Source organism: Brienomyrus brachyistius, chromosome 9 (assembly GCF_023856365.1).
Source record: "Brienomyrus brachyistius isolate T26 chromosome 9, BBRACH_0.4, whole genome shotgun sequence".
Classification (NCBI taxonomy): Eukaryota; Metazoa; Chordata; class Actinopteri; order Osteoglossiformes; family Mormyridae; genus Brienomyrus; species Brienomyrus brachyistius.
The window spans coordinates 822,284-846,451 of record NC_064541.1 but is presented as its reverse complement, the minus strand read 5'-3'; the positions used below and the strand labels follow the sequence as shown (position 1 = coordinate 846,451).

The 24,168-nt window shown below is 41.8% G+C and overlaps 1 protein-coding gene across 4 annotated transcripts; it reads right to left on the bottom strand.

Annotated features, from left to right (window-relative positions):
• Positions 1-4,392: 4,392 nt before the first annotated feature.
• On the bottom strand, positions 4,393-23,445 carry sim1a (SIM bHLH transcription factor 1a). Of its 4 annotated transcripts, XM_049027152.1 has the most exons (12): positions 23,260-23,445; positions 22,273-22,885; positions 18,124-18,206; positions 16,667-16,756; positions 16,420-16,528; positions 16,186-16,271; positions 15,646-15,845; positions 15,080-15,186; positions 13,005-13,152; positions 8,189-8,351; positions 7,704-8,076; positions 4,393-6,559 (listed from the first exon to the last, which is right to left on the bottom strand). In XM_049027152.1, exons 2-12 carry the CDS (start codon positions 22,445-22,447, stop codon positions 5,895-5,897), a joined length of 2,199 nt encoding a protein of 732 aa, XP_048883109.1. In that variant the 5' UTR covers positions 22,448-22,885; positions 23,260-23,445; the 3' UTR covers positions 4,393-5,894. The 4 variants fall into 4 exon arrangements, with proteins under 4 accessions (XP_048883109.1, XP_048883112.1, XP_048883113.1 ...); XM_049027155.1 differs by lacking the exons at positions 22,273-22,885; positions 23,260-23,445 and adding an exon at positions 18,723-18,781; XM_049027156.1 differs by lacking the exons at positions 22,273-22,885; positions 23,260-23,445 and adding an exon at positions 18,723-18,781 and having other exon boundaries at positions 16,667-16,722.
• Between the last annotated feature and the right edge of the window lie 723 nt (positions 23,446-24,168).

Below are 24,168 nucleotides of genomic sequence, written 5' to 3'. Positions count from 1 at the left end.
CTAACCCCCCAAGCCTGACAGCATAAAGCGACAGCATCACTCACTGGGACACCACACTACCTGGTAGGACAACCTGGTGGGATTCTGTTATGACATGATTAGACGTTTTACTCTATATGTGCAACCATGAAAATAATTATAGAAACACTTCAAAATGTACTATAACACACTTTAACACATCGTGACAGTGAAACATGTAAAAACTGTTAAAAATGTATTTAATTTAGCCTGCTTGTTAAGACCAGGTGTGAAGGAAAACCTTCCAGCTGACGATAAATTAAGAAGGAATCTTATGAAGACAGCAAGGCCTGTGAAACAGACAGCAGACAGAGGGGTGCTGCCGTCGCAGCCCCGGGGCTGTATACCCAAGAAAGGCATATGCTGGGCGCCCCCCCTCCACCCCCGCCCCCAGTTCACAGTATAGCAGGATCAGCGACGGCAGGAGTCTGCAGTGCCAATCACGTGGAGACCATCTGACTTCAGCATATGTGTGTGTCTGTGGCCCCCAGCCTATGCCACGCTTAATGTGCCACCAGCAGCCGGCGCTCAAATGTACAGTTTGCTCTGGACTCAGAAAAAAAAGGAGGCTCCATTTTATTTTGAGGGTCTGGAAACCTTACAGAGCCCTTGTGTGCCACTAAGTGCTGGTCCTGTTAATGATTACATCACAGCAGGATGCTATTACAGGTAGGTCACACATGGAGGGCTCCTGCGGGACTTCATGCTGAAGCAGAATCACTGACAGAGGGCTCAAATACGGATGCCAAGCCTGAGGGCGACACCAAGGCCTGCTGTACTGACTGTTCTGGGGGAAAGAGATTCTTGTGCGAGACTTAATTTGCCAAATTTCCAAAATAGTAGTTAATCCAAACAGAACATGAATGGGTATGAAGAATGTAGAAATACCACCCCCCCCCAAGCCCAGATCCCCCCCCTAAAAACTTAAATATTTTCAGCTTCTTGCTCACTGTCTTTAATGCAACACAACTGATAAAACATTTTTGGTACAATTTTAAAACGTGGAAAGTCGTTGTCGTCTACACCTCGCTTGGAGAAACACCAGAGCATTAAAATGATCTCACTTCTGGTTAAAGATGTTTCAATGGTGAGGGCACCTTACTGAAGAACAGAGTTGGGCCAGAGCGAAACAGCAACAGATGAGAAAGACTCTCGCTGTCCAGACGAAGTGCCAACCTCAGTGAGAAAAAAACACTGAAAACATTCCTTTTCTGGCAGAAATTTCTGGAGATAAATCTCCCACTCGGCATGGGTCAGCGCCCCCATAACAAGGCTAGAGTAGAGCCACACCCATCAGAATTCACTAACCTGGAACGATCGCAGGGAGACGTGTCAGAGCCAATCAGATATCATCTTAGACATGTCAAAGCCAATCAAAAATCCCACATGCAGAAGAGCCAAATCCACACACAGTCATCCCAGTGGAAGCTGGCGAAGGAACAAGACAGCATCATAATTCCTAATACCTTTTTCCACCTCATTTTCTACAAATTGTTGTCAGATGGCCTCCGTTGTTCCTACGGCAGGTTTGTGAAAGCGTCAGTAGTGTTGTGCATTCGTATAACAGCTCTGACAGAGGTTAGACAGATGAGTAACCTGAATTACCTTGAGTGGGACCTTTGTTTTTTTTAAAGGTAGATCTGCAAAACACATGCTAATTCCGCATGTATAACATCAATAATACTGAAAAAGGAAGAAAAAAAAACAAAACGCCCAGCACCAACTAACTTATTTGATTAAAAAGGTTATGCAGGTCTGGACCATGTTACCATACAGCAGGTCACACAATTGAAAAACTATCCTAGGGGCAGTTGGTAATTGACACATGCATATGCAAGGCTTTGGTCTCGAGAACTGAAATCAATCAAGGTGTTAGAGAAGCATGTCAGGACACAAGCACAAGCAGGCTGCCTGTGTCTGGGCCGTTGCTGCGCTGATCCCCAGCATTTGAATTCTCCGCCAGGCTCCTTTTATACATATGGATATAATTGTGTGTGCCCTTACAAACTCTGAATGCAATTTACAAATATAAATTACACCCTAAATGTTCTTGTTCTGCTTCTTGGGAAACAGCATCTTTGAAACCATAATCTGAAGAATTTTGATGTTACAATATTCATGTTTAGTCATCGTTCATGTTTTTAGTTGTTTGAATTTAATCAAATTAAATGAAATGTGTTCTGTATTTATGGTCCACAAATTAACCAGTTGTGAGTCCGTTCTAATATTAGATTAGCAGAATCTACAAATACTTATTAAGCTTTCCATATGTTGGGATAAACTGTAGGCCACACGGTACGTGTGCGTTTGAAGGATTGATCTCCACTGGTGTTGTGTGAATTTTATCTTTTTAATCCTGCCTGGAAGGTAAATGGAGATGACTGAGTCATGGAGTGAGGGCAACTGGCGGCAGTGATGTACAGCTCTGTTAAAAGCTCCCAATGGCATTGTGGGAATCCAAGAGACAGACTGTGAGAACAAGAACAGAGAAACTACACAAAGATCACAGAAATGATGATACATTTGGGCTTATGGCAGAGCACTTTGTCCAGCTTTAGGAACTAATTTTTACTAACTATGAAGAATGATAGGAGAGTATCTGATTTTGTCGTTTTCGTTACTCTTCTGTATCTGGTGAATTTCTGTTGTCTAGTGAATGTCTTATGTGCTTGAAGTCTGAGTCGTGACATAGACAGACAGACACAGCAAAGCAGTGGGCAGAAAAAGATATGGCTAGACGTCCAGGCCAAGGGAGCAGCGGCATCCCGCGGGGGCATTTCCAGAAGCCGGAGTCGGCACCGCTGGGCTCAGCGCGGAAATGTATCGTCCAGTCATACCGCGACACTGGATTGTCCAGATAAGCAACTCCAGGAGCAGTGAGCAGAGCCAAATGTCACAGCACAGGAATCACGAGCTCGGCGCTGACCACTAGCGCTGCTAAAGTATCTTAATATTCAATGCTGCGGAAACAAAGCCTTCTGCTTTTCATTTCCTTCTGTACACGGCCTAAGGGGAAAAATCCATTCTATTTTTACAGTCTTCAAACTCACTAACATTTCAATTAATGGCCAGGTCTCACAGCTTTTTTTCATTCATAATTCTTCTCGTCTAGCTAAGCCTGGTTTTTGTAATCTCTGAGAAACCGTTATAATTTTCTTGCAGTTATAATTCATACCTGCCTAACAGTGCATTCAGACCTTGCTATCGCTGCAAAAGGGAATTTGTCCTGTGGCCAGACGTCAGCCTGTCGTCCACACTGTGCTGCAGAAGGAAGCCACTGGAGCTGCTGAAACAGAGGCTGAGTATAAGAAGCCGCCCTCTGCCACCCCCACATCAAAGGCACATTCCCCCCATTGCCAGCCCCCCGCGCCACCCCACTCTGCCGTTCTGGCAGTCTTGGTGTCTCTGGAGGAGGGTCAGGGTGGCTCCACTGCGATTTGGCTGGAGCCAGCTACTGGCCCGTCTCAGTCTGCTGGCAGGAGGTGCGATCGTGACCAGTGGGCGGCAGCTGAAGAGCTCAGTGCCAGGCACTGATGGCTGCGGCTTGGCCTGCAGGCACGCTCATTTTGTGAACTGTAGAACTGTTCCCTCTATGAACTCAAGGCTGACATATTGACAGATTCCTCACACTAAGCAGAACAAATTAGGAACTACCTGGCCATCAAACACACACTTGTTCAGCACTGAACATCACCACCAAGATGACCCGGTGTCAATCGCCATACCTGCCTTGACCACATCATAACATCACCTGACAAAATTAGCCAATGTCGTTACCTTCTTTTCAACATAGCCAGGCTGCTCCATACTGTCTCTGGCACTGCAACATATGACTGGGATGGAACTCATGGAGATGTGTGTGCATATATAGAATATGCACGTAAAGCCTCAATAACCCCAGATATTTCATTAATTAGATGTTTTTGATTACTGAGGTTTTAAATTAAACCCTTGTTAATGTTAGCATGCGCTGACGTTTAAACCTGCAATTTCAAATTTATTTGCATCACTATAAATGAAAAAGAACATCACTGTATAATTCAAATGTATTTTCATTGGAATTACCAGAAAGGGTTAGGGTGGAGAATTGAGAGTATTCTGGCTGGCAGAGGGAGCAGGCAGGCCGGTGGAATCAGCAAAGCAAACAGCAGGACTTTCTCGCTGCTCTTGGCGGTTTCTGACAGACCTCCCAAGTCAGCTGACCTCAGTGACCTGCACAATCGATTTTCATCTGTTCTTTCATTAGACACACATATATAATGTAAGATTACGAATTGAGCTGTTTAAACTGATGTGTAAAAAAAAACAAAGTGACATCGCCAGCATGAACAGCGTTTCAGGTTTAGGGGGTATTTATTTTTGTGGCTGATCTAATGCCTTTGTTACCAAATGTGACAAATGATGACTGTGTCATAAAATTTTTACAGCTGACAGACAGCAAGGCAACAGAAATGCAGGAAATATATTTTGGGATCATTCTAAGCAAGATGTATTATATTATGCCTCAGATAAAAAAAAATACAAATAGTCTAAATCCCAAATCAACTGATGACAATATATATCATCACACCTTATGTAAATAGGCAGGTAGTCAAGGTCCTACTGTTTTTTTCCGTAATCAACAATCAATACACTTTGAAATTTCGGCAGTTCTCGGAAATTTTGGGGCTAAACATTTTCAGTGACCTCATAGACACACTGCTTTTTAAATTAAATAGGATACATTAAATAAATCAGAAATTCCAGATTATGTTCATTCTTGTATGATATAGGTTCTAAACAATAAAAATGATTTTTGGATTAAGATAAAATAAGTTTTTCTTTTGTTCTACAAACACACAAAAGAAAGCAGAATTTGTTTGATTGCAACTATATTTGAAAACTGAAAGAAAACAATTTTCATTCACATAATAAATACATTTTTTTGCACTTGTACTTCAAACCTGAACATATTTACATTATAAATAAGTCTAAAGGAAAGTCACCACTTTACAAAGTTTGAGAACAATGGCAGCCAAACCAGCCTTCTACATTTATATATAATTTTTTTCTCGTGAGGGCAGATACAACAGACACGCTGACAGCCTGATGCATGTGGTGGGGGCACCTCAACCAAGGAAACTGAAGGAACAGCAGCCAGAAGGTGCACAAACGACGTCCCCCCCTCCATCCCCTCACGCCGGCCGCAGCAGAGACCCTTCTCTCCTCCAGCTCTGGCTCCACCTTCCTTTTCGCATCCATTTCTTTCCCAGCTGCAAGCCCCGCCCAGGCTACAGCCCCACCTCCCGTCCGACGTTCACATTCAGGAAGCTAGACAGGAAACTCGGCTCAGCACTTCCCAGTTCACTCCCCTTCTGCTCCCTTATAGGTGCAAAACCAGTGGATAAAACTAAATTACATGGCTTACTTGCAGCCTGTGAAACGATGTCATTAAAATATCTCTATGACGGCGACTGTCTTATCCACGCAGTGTTACTCGCATTTGTCTTCTGTCTGTGCCGATGATTCATCCGCACAATATTCAGATGAAAGCATGTTTGTAGGTGCATATGGATGTGGCCCTGGGGAGCACACCGGCTCTGGGTAATCTTCGACTCAGGAAGGCGGCATAAAAAATGACCCATGTTTCATAATTCATGCTATAAGACACCCAAGGACACCACAAACGTGAATTCAAACGAAATCTGTCTGTATGCAGCACAGCCTCTGGTTCTAAATCTTGACTCATTTTAGTGCAGGATAGAAGACCCATTACCGAAGATGCAGAGAGGTTTGGAAAAAGCCGATGACAAAAAAATTTAGAAGAGCATTTTTAGGGGGTTGGAGGACAATGGATGGGACAGAGAGTTCTAGGGTCTGCGCTCAGTCCCTGAGTGTCAGCTCCCGTTAGTGATGATGACTGACGTGCCCTTGTGGCCTGGTGAGGGGTCAGCTGGCATGCGTAAGTGAGATGCCACGTCATAGTGGGCGCCCGCACAGCCTAAGGAGTACCCGCGGAGGGCCTCGCCGTCATACAGATGGTCCAGGGCATAGCCTGTCAGCGAGTAGGCTGCGTGCCTGTCTAGATACTGCCTGGGGTGTGCCGCGGGGTAACAGGACGGTGACAGCTCCGCAGGCAAGAAGTCCCCGGGCTTGGAGAGCCTTTCGGAAGCAGGGCTGCCCATGCGCGATAGGGGGGCGGGGCTGGCACCAAGTTCGCGGCCAATTGGTGGACTGGTTGGCTTGCCGTCGCGATGCTGCAGCCGCTCACAGGCCAGGCTCGTGCTCGCGCTCCGGTACACCACAGCCCCTGGGGGGAAGTCAGCCGGGAAGGAGGGCACGTGGGCCTTGGCCAGGCCGTTAACTGTGCCGGCCTTGCGGTGCTGCAGCCGGCTCTCCTCCTCCTTGATCATTTGCTGCGTCACACGTATCAGCGTCTCCATCTTGCTGGGCTCTGGCGGGCTGCCACGGTAGACCTCAGTCCGGAAACGGTCCCCTGAGTCACTGGCAGAGCCCCCGTCTGGTGAACTGACCACACTGTCCTCATCCCAGTGTCCCCTAACTATGGAAGGGACGGACAAATGGGTCATTCATACAAACTTGAGAATATTTCAGGTTTGTGTTGACAAACTCCTATCACCTTAACTTTTTAAGTATATTAAAATTATGTCATTTGTTGCTCTGATTTAATGATTATTTTTAACATTTTCCCGACACAGATAGCCAAAAATCTCATTACAGTAACAGTTTTAAGATGAACCTTACAACTTTATTGTATGTCACTTACAACAAACAATTGACTTGTCTGAAAAGATTTTTGCTCATTTTTTTTTAGTTTTATCATTTTTTCTCATCTCCATAACTCTTGAAATGGATTTGTTAAAATCCTTTTGTTTATTACAGAAATGAATACATGATTATATCACAAAATTGATTAACTACCCCAGAGAGAAGTCATATAATTTGTCAGTCTTCAAATTAATTAAAAAAATTAGAGAGAACTGAAATGTTACAGTAATGAGTTAGCAATACAATCAGTAAATGAGTTCCGTATGTAAAATAATGCTGCATTATGCACACAATGACAACGCTTTTCCACTGGCATACAGGAACCGAGCTGTACTGTGAAAACAGACTGCTTACAGCACAGTACCATCTCGCCTCGGTTTTCCTGCAGAAGGATTGGCTTAGTAAAGGCTTTGCCGGGTGACGTAAAACCGAAGAGACACTTATTTACTGTTCACACAGTGTACATCATAATTTACTATGTGCTAATTTCCACCAGCAAGTCTAAGTGTGAGAATCTCGGTGTTATGTTAGTATCACACGCTAATGGAATTAGCATTATGAATCCATTCTATTCAGCCCAACTATGGTATTCTTTTAAGAGTTTGGAAATTTTCAAGTTCTTTAAAGTTATTGGGAATTCATCGATACATTGTAATCTGTGATACTACTAATAATAAATAATATGCCCTTTTTTCCTTCAGATAATCCATGCTTATCAACGCAGAACATCGGTATCTCTGTGAATTTCGACAAATCAGATAGTGGTGATGCAACCAGCTCAGCTTGGTCATACTTTTGCCCTACTAGTAAGGGGGGCCATGTCAGTGGGGGTACAGCCTGGGTACGGTTCGGTTCCTGGTGGCAGTGGAAAAGCGGCATCAGTCTTGCGAGAAGCCATCCCTGCATCCGGGACTCACCATGAAAGCTCTGTATGGAGGCGATGTGCGGCATGCTGCCGTTGAATCCCTCGCCGTTCTCCGGGGACGCCTTGGCTGCAGGTAGCGCAGAGCGTGGCGAGGCCCACCAGCTGTCCCGCCCGGGCTGCGGCGTCCCCAGGAAGTAGCGGCCGGCCTCGCAGCGGGCATGCTCACACGGCTGGCTGTGGGGATCCTCGTGCAGCGACAGGCCGTAGCAGAGCGCCCCGGGCTCCAGGGGTTGCCGGAAAGCGCAGGACAGGTCGGGGGCCTCGCTGTGCTCCAGCAGCTGCGGGGAGGCCGAGTCTGTCAGCGGGCTCCCCCCCCAAGGGCTGTCCTGGTCCGATTCCGAGCGCTCCGTGTGGAAGCCTGCGTACTGCGGGGACAGTGATGCGCATGATGACGGTTAGCGCACAAACCCCTTATGCAGGACAAGTAGGAGGAAGCAGTAGAGGAGAACGTGCACTGCAGAGCTCACTGGGGCCCACCTGCGGGTAGGGAGACAGCCGGGGCTTGGTCTTGGCCCGGGCCAGGCGGGTCTTGCTCCCCTTGCGGCTCTCCACGATGGTGGTGGCGTTGCTGGTGTAAAGAGAAGCTTTCCCAGATGCCACCTGGTCAAGCGACAGCTGAAGGCCTTTGTATTCTGTATCCCTGTATGTGTATGTGAACAGAGATGACACAATTTCAAAAATAATTTAAAAATAACTTAACAATAAAATATATGATAATAATCCGACTAATAATAAATCACTGCAAGAGTACAGCCATTAAATAAGTCATTATCTGCTTGGGCCGTATAACACCAGCTGTTCTACAAGCATAAAAATCTTGACTCTGGCAAGCTGGCCTGTCTTTAGCCTGCATTTATGTCCCAACACCAGATGGGGGAGCTGTTCAGGACATCCCATTCGAACCTATAACTCTACACCACTGAGGTACCCTTGAGAAAAAAACTGTTGACTAAGCAATTAAATTATTATTAGTGTCCAAATTTAAATGTATGTTAAATCTGAGGAAAGCGGGGAACAGAAAAACATCTGGAAATGGGCGATTTACAATGATAAAATAATGCAGCTGTAGGAGGGAAATGTGATTATTAACGTACAAATAAGTACAAATTTGAATCAAAAGCTAAGACTTACACTTTATCACTTTAAGTGAGCATTACTATGCAGAGAACAATATTGCTGTGTTCAATAAAATATTATTGAATATAAAAACACTGACACAAACAAAAAACACACCTCTACACATCTACAAACAAATGAAAGAAAATTATAAGTCAACATTTCATTGCTTTTTAGTACATTTTAATATTAAATGATTGTTTCTCTGAGGTACCGTCTGCAAACACAATGTCTGGGAAGTCATTCAGTAACAGGTACGATTACGACAAAAACAAGGGGATTGACAGAGAAGTGCAGTTATGGAGTAATTGTTTTAGTAAAGTTAGATGAGTAAGGAGACATATATAACACAAAAAATGCAGCATAACCTACTATGTTTCCACTACAGTATTTATCACAAAGATGTTCAAAGTCAAATGGACAGTTGTTAGATTATTGCAAGTAAACATCATAAGCAAATCTTATCAGCAAAATGGACTGTGGTGCAGCCATAAAAGCTAAAACTGCCATCATTACCACACCGGAATGTCCACTTTGATAGCATAACCATTCCAGGGTCAATGTATCCAGGAATACTAAAAAGAAGCAGTTGATTAAACTCCAAATTAATCTTGACTAATCACTGCAATGTTAAAATACATAGAAAAATGATATTTGTCCAAGAAATAACTATTAAGCATCCCTAAAGATATATGTTGTTTTTGGATATGTTACAGTACAAAACAGTATAAAACTGCGGAAATTATTTCATATTTTGTGCCATCGCTGAGTTTAAGCTTTATATATTTTAGTTAAATATCAGTATAATCAAACTATTACACAAGCACTGTTCCCTTTTAGAGCAGGCCTTCATTATAATTAACATGCCTGTCTTAGCATACCCCAATCCCTCTTCCGGCTGCATATTCTGTACCGAGCATGGGGTGGCTTGCTAGTCCGCTACAAGGCACACAAACGTTAGAAACTCCACCTTACTGAGCCGCATGTCTTTGGGTGATACGAGGAAGCCAGGGGTCTGTGAGCAAAGACACACACCACAGGGAGAGTACGCCAGCGGCACACAGCAGGCGTGGAATTCATAGCCGTATCTCAGGTGTGAGCCAGTGTCCTCCCCACTCAGCCTGTCTTATAAGAAAAGACGCACTCCATATATGACTGCAGTCTTCACTGGTCGTGTGTGTCTCTATGTGTGTGAACTGCATGTATAGAAGCATTTTTCTCTGGTTTGGGGAAAAATTAATTTTCTACGCACATACACACACACACACACACACACACACACAGGTTTGTAACAATATCCTTGTGGGGACTCTTCAATCATTTCCATGGGGAGAACTCCAATTGCAACATGAAAACTTTAACCCCTATCCAGCCCTAACCTTAACCATAAGTAACCGAACTAAATAAACGTTTTTTGATTGCATTTACAGATCTTTGTTGGGACCTGAAACACACACATATATACACACACACACACACACACACACACACATATATACACACACACACACACACACACGCACGCACGCACTGGCAAGACCAATAAGACACTGTTACCTATTTCAAGTACAGTGACAGACATAACAGAATAGCCACTTTGCTTGTTGCTGACTTAGACTGTGTGCTACTTCTTGCTCCTCCTGGATTGTGCAAAGCTTCCCTAAGCTCGCGCCAGAAGGCAAGTCGTCCCTCCAAATAGGCTGTGAGATTAAGGCCTGCGTTCACCAAACTGAGACTCACAAGCAAATCCCGTATGCAGCACAAGAAGGAGAGAATTGATTTCCAGTAAAACAGCATATAGATTTTACTCCCCGTGATGAATCAACAGAGCCCACGACAAGACGACTCGCACCAAACACAGATGTGTCGAGTTCCGATCTAATTCAAAACACCCCCCCCATTCGAGGAAGGTATGTCAAACTAACACCCCCAGCTGAAATGCTTTTGGCCTGTCCATACACAGGGTTTGTTAGCTCTGATAAGCCTCAGGAGCGAAACAAACGCAGGGCCAACCGAAGGCAGGGGCTCGGGCGCCTGAGTGCGCCGATGGCTGTGTACACAGACGTGGAGCCCCCCCCCCCCCCCCCAACCCGCGTGGGCCGCGATAAAGGCCTCAATGGGAGCCAGACACCATAACCTGCAACTGCCCTACCAATCCTGACAATGTTATCAAGCAGACATATTCATCTATGGGCTCTTTCCCACTTCCTGTCTGACTCTCACAGGATGACATGTAGTCACTCTATATCTGTTTTACAACAAAAAAGTTTAAAAAAATTAACACATACACACATACAGGCTTGACAGTAGTTAAAAGCCAAATGAATGCATAGCACACAGGAAGGGAAGCGAAAATGTGGCAAGAAAAAAAACATCATTTCTTTTGTACAAATGCAAAAAAAATGTTATTGAAACAAAGTTCTTACTAAAATTAGTAAGAATAGAATTACATTTTTGGCTGACTGCTGCTGTTCAGAATACTCGCTGCTCCAGCCATGAAATGTAAAAATATTTTTGGACCCACTGTGCCAACAGCTGACCAGGCTTTCAATAGACCCCCAGTCGGAAGTGGGGTGTGCTGTAAGTACTGCAACCTGTTCTGTGTTCTGGGTGCCCGGAATAAGGGAATAATAATCCATATGTTCTAGAACCTGAGGGGAACAAGCTCCAGCCAATCAGAAGTGCAGAGATTCTAATTATGTTTAGGCAGTTCATCAATTCTTAAACTAAAAGGCTTAATAAGCCATGTTAGTGCTGCATCTAACTTCTTGTCTCTCTGGTTCCTCCAGTTTTGTTGCAATGAGTGTCTTATGCATGAGCGCATTCACTATGTCTTGCTATGTGGAAGCATCACCTGCTTAAATAAAACATAAAATGCCATGTAAGAAAAAATTCTTGGCCACAGTCTGGAATCTTCCAGGACGGCAGGCCGTGATCAGGCTGCCGTATATCTCATTATGTTTATAACCTATCAATTAAGGGCCATAAACACGTTTTTTATGGATATGGTCGCCTCATTTGTATTTGCCACATATGGCATAATTACCCATGGGCTAATTGCAGCCTGAGCACCAATCACTCCTGTTTAATGGACTGTTTTATGAGCCTTGTCCGTTTATTCTCAAGTTAGGCATCTGTAGCAATACTGGGAGACACTGTCATAATTATAGCACTTATGGTGACAGAGGTGACTCCATAGAGGCAATTTTGACACCTCTAATGCACACTTACAGTTGTGTAAACTGCTGGATTTTCACTGTCAAAAGCCAAGCTGAAGCATTTCCCTGCGTATTCACAGAGCGGCCTCATGCTCGGTCCCACGACCTGCTTTGAGCAATGAAACGAGAAGCGGGATTTCTTGGGCTGTTTCATGCCCCAGCTCTGTCTTTGCCACGACTCAAATCAATCACTACCTACTGTTCCAGCAGCTGGTGGATGATAAAAAAATAAGTGACACTTTCAAAACGGACTGTCATTTTTGTCCATCCTTTTTGTTAAAAATACTTTAAAATTCCCTGCATTTTAACAATTTTCACAGAAATTTGGATTTAAAATAGCATCAGAAACATTGTAGCAATTTCTGTTCCTAGATAAGTACTGCACACACATTTGATGTTTGCAGTTTATGAATAGATGAGTCATCATATGTAATTATTTAAGTAAATGTATATATTAATGAAATGTGAAAAGTATCAAATTGTGAATGTTTTGTTCATATTTCTATGTGAAATATGTGAAAACATTCTTGAAAACCATCCATACATCCATCATTTCATGGTTATGCAGTACAGGGTTGTGGGGCTATTTTCTCTCTATTATGGAATTATGAAACATCCAAAATAACTGTAGCAAATTAAAGATTCAGTTTCTTGAAGAGAAATGTCCACATATTTTGAGGACTGTTTTACAGACAGACCGAGAACCACAAGGGCTTTGCCTGACGTAATGGCCTCCAAAGTGAGGGAGCAGAACAGAGAGACTGAGGAAGCAGAACCAGGAGATCCAAGGCCATACTAGCTAAGGGCAGCTGGCTACCTCCTTGCACTCCCGGACAACACCTCCCTTCCTGATTTATATATGCAAAATGACACAATATTCGTTAACGACTTGTGCAACGCTAATATTTTTTGTCTGTCTTTCTCCAGAGCAGACACAACTGGCAGTGGGCGGGACTCACGTCAGCACGTAGTTGACACTGACTATGCAGTGGGGCCTGGAGGAGCGGCTGTTGTGTACGATGGTGGCGTAGCTCTGCACCCAAACCCAGCCGCCCTGCTTGGCCAGAAAGCGGTAGTACTTCGTCGTCACCTGGCCTTTGACCAACACTGAATCAAAAGATGGGGGGGGGGGGGGGGGGGTTATCAGTGTGACAATGGTATGACAGTAAGATGGTCTGCACAATCACAACACAAAAGGTTCACCTTGTTTATTTACTTATCTAATAATTCAGACATTAACAATATACATATTCACTGGTGATGCATCTCACTGACAGGAGTGTATTAAGATTGGCAGTGTACATGTGAGTACAGTCGTAGGCAAGAAAACAACCCAAACCCTAACTGCACAGTATCAAGCTTTGGCCCATTCTTTGCCCAGGAGTGTAATAATACATAAATCCTAGTTACTCAAGTTAAAAGATCCTTCATACATTAAATAACACTAAATAACATTGAGCGAAGAGGACAATTGAAATATGACTGTTTCAGCATTATAACTGAACTATAACTACAGAATCACATCATTGAATTTTCTTTATATCAGTTTTTCTTTGGTAAAATTCATATTCTATGTAATTACACTTAGCAGGTAAAGAAATATGAAATGATTTAATTGACCCCAGAGGGAAGTATGTGTGTATGTAAGTGTGTGTGTATAATCATAACCTAAATTAAAACAAACCTAAATCAGATGGATGGCCATTCTGTAAGGATTCAGATTTATAGTGCGATTCACACAGGGTTACTATATACCTCATGTGAGTAGGTAGTTCTGTGATAGTAATTTGAGGAATACAGACCTGTTTCACATCAACAGTCAATACTGCAGTGCTTACGTGTGCAGACAGTGCTGCCTCATATCAGTGGCCAGCTCTGAAGTGCTAAGACGGGCAGACAAACTAGTGGACATTAGTGCTCCGCACTGTAGTGGCAAGGTGGGCAGTAACAGCCATGGCTCAGTACTCAACACTGCAGGGGCACACTTGGAATCCAAAGCTAGCAGCAGTCGGTACTGCAGGGGCACACTGGGAATCCAAAGCTAGCAGCAGTCAGCACTGCAGGGTCACACTGGGAATCCAAAGCTAGCAGCAGTCAACGCTGCAGGGGCACACTGGGAATCCAAAGCTAGCAGCAGTCAGCACTGCAGGGGCACACTGGGAATCCAAAGCTAGCAGCAGTCAGTGCTGCAGGGGCACACTGAGAATCCAGAGCTAACAGCAGTCAGTACTGCAGGGGCACACTGGGAATCCAGAGCTAACAGCAGTCAGTACTGCAGGGGCACACTGGGAATCCAAAGCTAGCAGCAGTCAGCGCTGCAGGGGCACACTGGGAATCCAAAGCTAGCAGCAGTCAGCACTGCAGGGGCACACTGGGAATCCAAAGCTAGCAGCAGTCAGTGCTGCAGGGGCACACTGGGAATCCAGAGCTAACAGCAGTCAGTACTGCAGGGGCACACTGGGAATCCAGAGCTAGCAGCAGTCAGTACTGCAGGGGCACACTGGGAATCCAAAGCTAGCAGTAGTCAGTACTGCAGGGGCAAACTGGGAATCCAGAGCTAACAGCAGTCAGCACTGCAGGGGCACACTGGGAATCCAGAGCTAACAGCAGTCAGTACTGCAGGGGCACACTGGGAATCCAAAGCTAGCAGCAGTCAGCACTGCAGGGGCACACTAGGAATCCAAAGCTAGCAGTAGTCAGTACTGCAGGGGCACACTGGGAATCCAAAGCTAGCAGCAGTCAGCACTGCAGGGTCACACTGGGAATCCAAAGTTAGCAGCAGTCAGTACTGCAGGGTCACACTGGGAATCCAAGGCTAGCAGCAGTCAGCACTGCAGGGTCACACTGGGAATCCAGAGCTAGCAGCAGTCAGCACTGCAGGGTCACACTGGGAATCCAAAGCTAACAGCAGTCAGTACTGTACTGATGAGGTTTGCAGGCAGTTCTACAACATGTCAACAGTAAATATTATAGTGTTAAGTGAAAGTTGGGCAGACAGGCTGGCACAAATGTCCAAAATCCGGGAATAACTCACACAAATGGTGAGCACAGCGAAGGTGGAAGGTGTCACAGCTGTGGACATGATGGTACAGGGTCTTCTCAATTAAGTCCTGGGGTTCATAGCCGGTCAGCTCCGAAACCCTACATGCAGCACAGGGAGGCAGGGCGTCATACGGTGCCGATTCGATTTCCTCCTCAGAACTGACTTTTAATATCAATCATGCAGCTGATATCATTTGCAACACAACACTGTGTAAATTTCTACTCGTTTCACAGAAAGCCATTTATGTGCTACATTTTTTTCTTTGTCCAGTTCCATAAACACATTAGCTGAGCTCAGTGGGCAGGTACACAAATATGACACAAGTGAAACATTCACTATATTTAAAGATTTACATAAACCTATAGATATATCGATAGATAGACAGACAGGCAGATAGACAGACAAACAGAGACAGACACAGATAGACAGACATCCACACACACAGACACACACACACACACAAACAGAATATTAACAGTATATGAAACAAACCACATACAAGCACTGCCATACACATTTAAGCTAAAGAGACAATAGAACCAATATGCAAGGCCTGCCTGGAATCCAGAAAGATGAGCTTCATGTCTAGACTGGCGCGGAACATGAACATGTTGCTGTGAAGCTTGATCTCGGTGACGGCACTGGGCGGCAGCGAGTGACCCACAGCCACCAGGCCCACGTTCTGGTAGCAGCCGTCAAACGGTGACATGTCCAGGCTGTATTGCCGGATCTTGAGGTAGCCACTGCAGTGGATCACCTTTGGGATGCAAGAATGACCCTTAACAAACCATTCCATTATGATTATTTGAAAGCAATTCTTTCTATCTATCTATCTATCTATCTATCTATCTATCTATCTATCTATCTATGTATCTATCTATGTATCTATCTATCTATCTATCTATCTATCTATCTATCTATCTATCTATCTATCTATCTAAAGTTTTCCTTTCTGTTGATTTTATACATTCTTCCTTTTTCCAGAAACAATGTCAGTTTCCAGCGCCTCACTTGCAGCGTTTACCTCGTTCATTAACGAACCCCCATTCATGTCTCTTCATATCACGCAACAAACACACAGGTCAAGAACAGAATACCTTATATCCTCCACAAGTCAAGCCCGCGTTCCGTTTCGCTAGCACGCACTTCATTCTCAAGAAGAAGGAGCGCTCCATTTCATATTCTTCAGAAAGAAGAAACATAACAGTATTTCAGAATGCGAAGCAACCAGCACCACACCCTTATATTAAATGTCACGGCTGATGTTTCTAAATGTATGCATATACAGTCCATTCTCTGCGATATGCTTTTTAAAATGTCATATTACCTACCTTGCACAAAGTGGGAGTGATAAGGTTGATGCGCCGTTAACACAGCCGTCATTTCGTCGTGGTCTGCCGGATGGATGTACTCATAAATGCTATTACCGGTTAGCTCTACCTGTTAAAAGACACTTTAGTTATTTTTCCAGTAACTCATAAAACAAACCAAACAAGACAACGAACAACACATTTTTAAATACACACAATGGTCAGAGGCTTACTGTTGCCCGGCGGAGGATTGTAAGGGCGAACGTACCTGTGACAGGCCCAAATGAACGGAGGCCGTTTCGGAGATGTACATAATTTTTCCATCTGGGGCAACGACAAAAATGAATCCGTCTAATGTCTGTAATAAAATAAATATATGAATAAAAATACAAATACAGACAGCGAGCAGTCTATATATATATATATATATATATATATATATATATATATATATATATGATATATAATTTTATATATAATTATATATAATTTTAACTCTAACCGTTGAACTCTAACCGGAAAGTACCAACATATTTATATCAGTCATTTGTACATTTTTAATGGTTTATAAATAGATTTTTTTCCTATATAAATGTACAAAAACAAGCTTTTTAGTGATATTCAATGTATTTAATACGACACGGCAAAACGTCGTTTATTAAGTTATTTTCATACATGCAGATACAGAAGGACACGCAAGTATCGTAAAGTGACGAATCCGTCGCCTGTAACTACAAGATAAACCCCAAGGGACTCAGGCGTCACCGTGGACCCCAGCGAACGGGGACTGGACCCGCTGCAAACGCAGGCCGAAGCTGGCAGCCTCACCTGACCCGCGCAGTATTACACATGCAGTTAATAACAACCTCGGTGCCTTCGACGTGTTAAACTAATTGGATCACACTTAATTGAGCAGTTATTAAAATAAACCCCTTGTTTTACAATTTAGTTGATTGAATTAAAGCCGAGTTTTATACTAATTAAACAGTAATGTCTAATACACTGGCGAAACAAACCTTTGAAAGTGAAAATGAGATTCTACTTGATGTTCACTGTTTCTTTATGTAACATATAATGTTATTACCATCAGCTTTTAATGTCACAGTTCGCGTTGATAAAAACAAACAAATCAATCTAATTTTAAAAAGCTAGTATGAACAACAACAGGCACTACACAGAGTATTAAAATATTCTTTTCTGAGAAGGGCTGTACGGGGTGCTACAGTAATGCAGAGCACTAAGGCTCTCAGGGTAATTTAGCGTCGCAAATATAACTGAACGACATGCCTTCATATTGTGAAGCAAAGCTAGAGTGAAACAACGCGACAGAACGCTCAAACTCGGGTTTGAACCAATAAATCCACAGCCAAGGAAACGACGCTCATGTGTCGTACAATAAAATTCTGAAAATTCTTTTTTTTTTTTTGTTTATTCTTATAATTATTAGTAGTGGCAGTAGTGATAGTACTAACAACAACAACAATACGAATATTGAAGATAATTTTGATCTAATAAAATAATAATGAAATAATAAAGAAAAATGCCAAATGCACAAAATAATAAATACAAATACACAACATTATGAGAGAATTCGAAGAATATGGCATTATAAATTTAACTAAAAAGCCGTGCCAGTGGGTATAAGCTGAGAATTTGTATTTTCTTAAACAGCGCTGATACGCATATAAGACTAAACACGCGCCAGCATATACTGGAAATGATTACCTGGAGCAGATGCGATCCCAGTTCTCGACCTACATTGTCAAGAGAACTTGTACGACTAACGTGCCCCCAAGATTCTCCGAGACCTGTAATAAGAAAATATATTCATTATTAGTATCTTCTACTACAGCTGTATATTTTATATTGCACCTTATAATCACCAGTTTTTTAAATATATTGACATCGTGGCATGTTTACGGCATGATACTGATGTAAATTGTGTAAAAACTGAAATTACTTGTTTTTTTATGAACAACTATCTGAGTCAAATTATGCGCCTTATATATATGGTTTATAACGTAAGGAAAATATTTTCAAATTCACAATAAACGTTTTAGAAAGGTGTTGAAAATGGAAATCGCCTTTGTATATATAACATACCCAAAGGAACTAACAAAACTCGATAAAGCAAATAATAGTTGCCTTCCTCGGGAAACCGAAGCAATCCCAATTGAAATGCAAATCGTACAAAAACAAACATACGCTGAGCAAAGATCAGACTAAACCCCGGCTCCCCATTTTAATATTAACCAAACATGCACTTCACGTTTACAGAACAGAAACAACCAAATTATTCCTCAACCACAACTCAAATAGCCAACCTCTTCAGCTTAGAGGGTGTAGCGCTCCTAGAAAAGTAATGCATTAATAAATAGTTAACGACTTTCAAAGCAGAACTGGAATGAAAACAACCAACGAACGAATAAAAAAACGGACAAAAAAATCGGACTAATAGAAAAAACACACATCACAAAAGACACAAAAATAAATATAGTACTTGTGTGTAAGCTATAAACATTTTACAAAAATTCTGCACATATAATTGAATAACTTTTTGTCAAATAAGTTGTAGCCGCGGTTTCAAGGTATATAAATATATCTTCTACATGACTATTGGCCTTGGATTTGTTTCCCTACCTTCTCTGAAACGATCAGCCTCTATTTAAATGACTATAATACTATTAGTGTAAGATATACTTATCATTTGCACTTAATTCTGTTAGCATTCCCCCCTTTTTGTGCTCGTCCACAATAAAATGGTTTAATTAACGCTGACTATTGAGCGCTGAACAGGCCGCCGACACGCTGAAGAGTCTGTTTTGTTATAGTCTTTGTGAGAGCGGCAACTGCGCTTTGAGTTTGCGCACTTGACCTACCGCATTAGGAAATTAACGCCTCCACAATAAGTCTGCCTAAATAATTGGAAAATTTGAAGTGCATTAGATTAGGAGTATCATTCTAGGTGATGTTATCCTGAAATTATCCAAAGAAGTGGAATGCGCTCAAAATAGGAGGCAGTGACAGGTTGCTTATACTGTACCTCCAACCCCGGGGTGTTGAGCTTTACAGCCGCCTTATTGCATTGCTTCGGGATCGCTTTTTCCTAATTACCTTATTTAAGGTCAACCGATTAGCTCAAATTGTTACCGTGTTCACGGTGTTTGGGCAGTAGCAGTAGCAGTAGGATTACTTTATTACCTCAATGACGATTATCAGAACGATAACAACATTGATTAATTATGGTAGACACGAGTTACTACACAATGTAAACAGAGTGAATATAATAAACAATACAATTTTTATGTCGATACTGTAAATCAAAATGTTACTTTGGCAGACTAATTTCGCCGTGTAATTAGTAGGTATTTTCTCCACTGTAACTAAAACTCCCTACATTTTCAAAACTGTTTTCTATACTTACGGTTTCAAAGAAATGCATAATATTTATTAAAAGTATGTGCCGCTTTTATTATTGAAACGTCGACATTGGGTTTACTTGTTTATTATTATAAACGGAAAATAATTGTAATTTGTCGTATGCAGTAGTTAAAATGTGTTCGTATCTTAGGAGCACGAAAACATCAAATATCATGTCCTGTCGTAGTAATATTTGTAAACGACGCATGTAAAATAATATGAGTGATCTGATATTCCGTTTACCGCTATCCGTGTGCAATAATAGTCAATTGACGGTGGCTAAAACAACAAGAATGATTTAATGAAGTTAACACATGGTTCTCAATGCCGTGGATCGTAAAACAGTCCTCTAATGGGACACTCCACACTCCCTCCCGCGCGACAGTATCTTCAGTCATTCATAAGTTTATTTAACCATATGCACCACCACCCCCCTCCACCCAGACACACATACAGACACACCAAAGGTGTAAATGTCTGCATATCTGTCTGTATGTAAGCAAAACCCTCCATACGCCAACTACAGGCCCTATTTGGGCTGTCCATGAATTCTTCACATTTATGTTATGCACACAACGGTTATGCACACAATTTACAAACACAAAGAATAACAGCTATTTCGTACAACGTCCAATTCAGGTTCATTGTACAATGAACCCCCCCACGGTATTGTTACAAAGGAGATACAGTGAGTTTCTGTAAATGCACAGCAGGGTAAAGGCACAAAGAACTCGCGACGTTATTTGATTTGGTTATTTAAGCTCTCCGCATATACGGGAAACAAACGGTGAGGAAAAAAATAAATGACAATTAACAAACTTTAATCTTGTTTAAAGAAAACATAGGTGCTGCAAAAATAAAAAAAAAATAAACGCCCACGTGACAAAATTCATTAGGCGTATGCGTGATTTCTGTACACTGGATTTTATTTATTAATACGAATATGCGATATTTAGATGTATTTCCAGCACTGATAACCACGTTACCTGTTTACTGTGTAAGTTCACCAGTCCATCATCCAGCAGCTTATGCTGGTCAGGGTCGCGGAGTCACTGTTCACATATTTTTAACAAATACGTTCAGGTATATTTAACCGTTTAAATTGTTTCAAATAAATTTGATAAAATTTCTGACTAAATACTTTTGGAAACACATTTCCTGATTATAGGTCAAAAAAATAAAGTGGACCACAACAAACAAGCGAGTCAGACAAATTATGTTAATTTGTTTTTCTTTTCATTTTAAATTGCTCTTATTTATTGAAATGTTTTGCAGCATATATGAAATCTGAATAAATAAATACAGAGACTAGGAATGCAGACTGCCTCAGCACTATGCGCGCGCATTAAAAACATGGAACGACAGCACTGTTAACGTACTATTCTGATTATTCCCCGACGTGATCAGGTCACAGTCTGGGCATTCCCTGTTCTTATTTTTTTCTTACATAAAAGCCTACTTTAAGATGCTCTTCTTCTAGCAGCAAGTCTGCACTCTGTCTTACAAGGCTCTCCATATGGTTCGTCTGATCAGACTGGGAGCTGCGCTGGCTCCAGTAATTTGCGAGGCTCGCTTGCAGTCACGCAGAAAAGTAGCCCATTGAGACCAGGGGGAAGGTGAGAAATCACAGCTAATCGTCTTCCATGAGCATCATGGTCGCCTGACTCCGAAACGGAGCTACATGGATACACACGTGCACATGTGGTTTCATTTACACATTTTAGCCTATATGTCCGGAAATGTATTTATCACATAAATACCTGTAACGCAATTCGTGCACTTCGTAGCCGTTCTGATACTTTGCAAGACAGACCAATAACACACTGCAAAATGAATATCGTATTTAGATTTAGGACAAGCGGGTATAGGAAACGGATGGATGACTGTGAATGGATTTAATTCGAAGTTATCTGGCATTAAAGAAAATAATGGGGAAATTTCAGCCCTATCCAGATTGTCACAGGCCCATGGAATAACGCTGCAGTCAAAGCATAACTAAAGCTACGCTCTCCGTGGATATTGGAAGTACACAAGCTATATATATGTTAATCTTCGTCAGTCCGCAATATTAAAACATCCAGAATGTCAAAAAATGTGTTTATATATATATATATATATATATATATATATATATATATATATATATATATATATATATATATATATATCGCTATTCAGTTTACCATTATACTAATACCGCATCAGTTAAGTTTATTGTTTACCATCGTATTTGAAATTAATAACGAAGGTTCAAGATACGATGAACTGACCACAATAAATAAATAAATACCATGCAATTATTTTTCGAGCATATATTCATATATCTTCGCAAATTGCTGGAGCCAGAGCAGCTCCCATAAAAATATTCATAATATTTTTATATTCATAATATTTTTATATTATGTTTAAACGCTTGCCGATGTATTAAACTTGTCATTCCAAATATCGTCTTACCTTCTGGAAAAACAATTCTCATTTTTAAGTAGCTGGTTGTCAGCCGGATGATGGAGGCTTTATCTAGCTGCGATGTGATGGCCGAAGGCAGCGGCAAGAGTTTCGCCAGTTCATAGAATTCGCTATTTTCCTTTTCCCGTCTCGTTCGGGCGGCGTTCTTCGATTTTTCTTTCATCGTTTTCTCCTTTTTGTTTCGTTAATAATTCCGTACGCTTCAATTAATACATCCACCATCAAAAGCAGGTTTCGCGCACATTTCTGATTTTAGCTCATTTTCGCAGAATGCTTTGCGTCTATCATGCTTCTCAGACACTTGCATGAAAAATGCATATAGTTCTGCTTTTCACACGCTTTCACTGCATGTCAAAGTAAAGCGGGATCTGATTCATCACTCTAAACTAAATCCCAAACGAGTCCAAAGTCACTTCCAGGCCGCTGTTGGGAGTCTGTAAACTTCATATCCTCGTCGGAATGATGCACTTTGTTGGAGCCATCTTCCCATGCATTTTACACTTCATCGATTTAGGCCAGACAGATTTTTATGTTTACTGTATTATCAACACCAACTGGTGTCTTCCTCGACGTTACTGTAAACCAGACACCGCAGATCCAACTAGAAAACGAAAAAAGAAAACGCAGACATGTGCATCCATAGCTCTCAGTTAGATAACAATGTAGAAAACATGAGAAACACCAAGTCTTCTTCCAATGCCCTGTCAAAACCGTTTGTTATTTCGCAGGAACACGTGTAAGGACGGTTCAGGATACGTGGCGACAGGTTAATATATATATTTTTTCCCATTCGAAAAGAAAAATATATCGTATAAAGCACAAAATTGGTTCCGATCCGGCAGTAATACATATTCCGATTGGCATACTGCCTGGTTTAAAATATCATAAAAACTACCCGGCTTCCACAAAGAAAAATAAAACATAACCGATAGAAACGTGCTATTATAAAATGCAAAACATGCACTTTAGACTCACCTCAACGTGCCGATAGAAACCCAACTTTCATTTTGACGCGGGTCCGTGGAGATTTAACCTCACGTTGACCGAGTTAACTTATCGCGCCGGTTACTTTACTCTCAGCTCGCCTCCGAATTCCACCTGAAGAGGCAGGAGGAGACGTTACTGATCGCACATCTCTAATTTAGGGATGCAAAAGTCTCTCAACTGGTCCCCACCCCTCCTCTATTCCAAACTCTCAACCTCTCTCGTTCTTTCGAAGTACTGCCCACCCCCAATATTCTTTCCGTCACCCCTGCTCTTATTGGGCAGTAAGTGTGGAGGTCGATTTCCCTATTGGGCATTCTTAATATAAACGTACGAGCGCTTTAAGAGAAACCGGGATTTGTAAAAAATACTAACCTATGACCTCCGTGGAAATCAGCCTTGAAGGAAATATGGACCGACACTATTCAGCTTTGGGCTGGTACACACATTCGTTTCATCCATGTCTCTTTTCAAATCCACAGACAAGATTTCTGTACTTTCTTGTGCTTCATTGGGAAATGGCGAAAAATATAATCAGCACTTTTTATACAATTGCAAAATGGTACAACGAAATGGCGATTTAAGATTATATATATATATATATATATATATATATATATATATATATATATATATATATATATATATATATATATATATATATAAATGTCGAACCAGTGTTGTGAATATTGGAAAAAAAGTTGCATGGGTTTACAGTTTCATTATCTTATAGCACGGACATTACTTATAGTATTTTTACATTACTCAGACAAATATGTAGTAAGAAAATTGTTGTGTCTTAGTATTTACAGCATATATACGACGTATACTATTGAAACAGAATCCGTAAAAAGAAGGCTATTAATATTTACATTGTGATGTCTATATAAGTAAAATTAA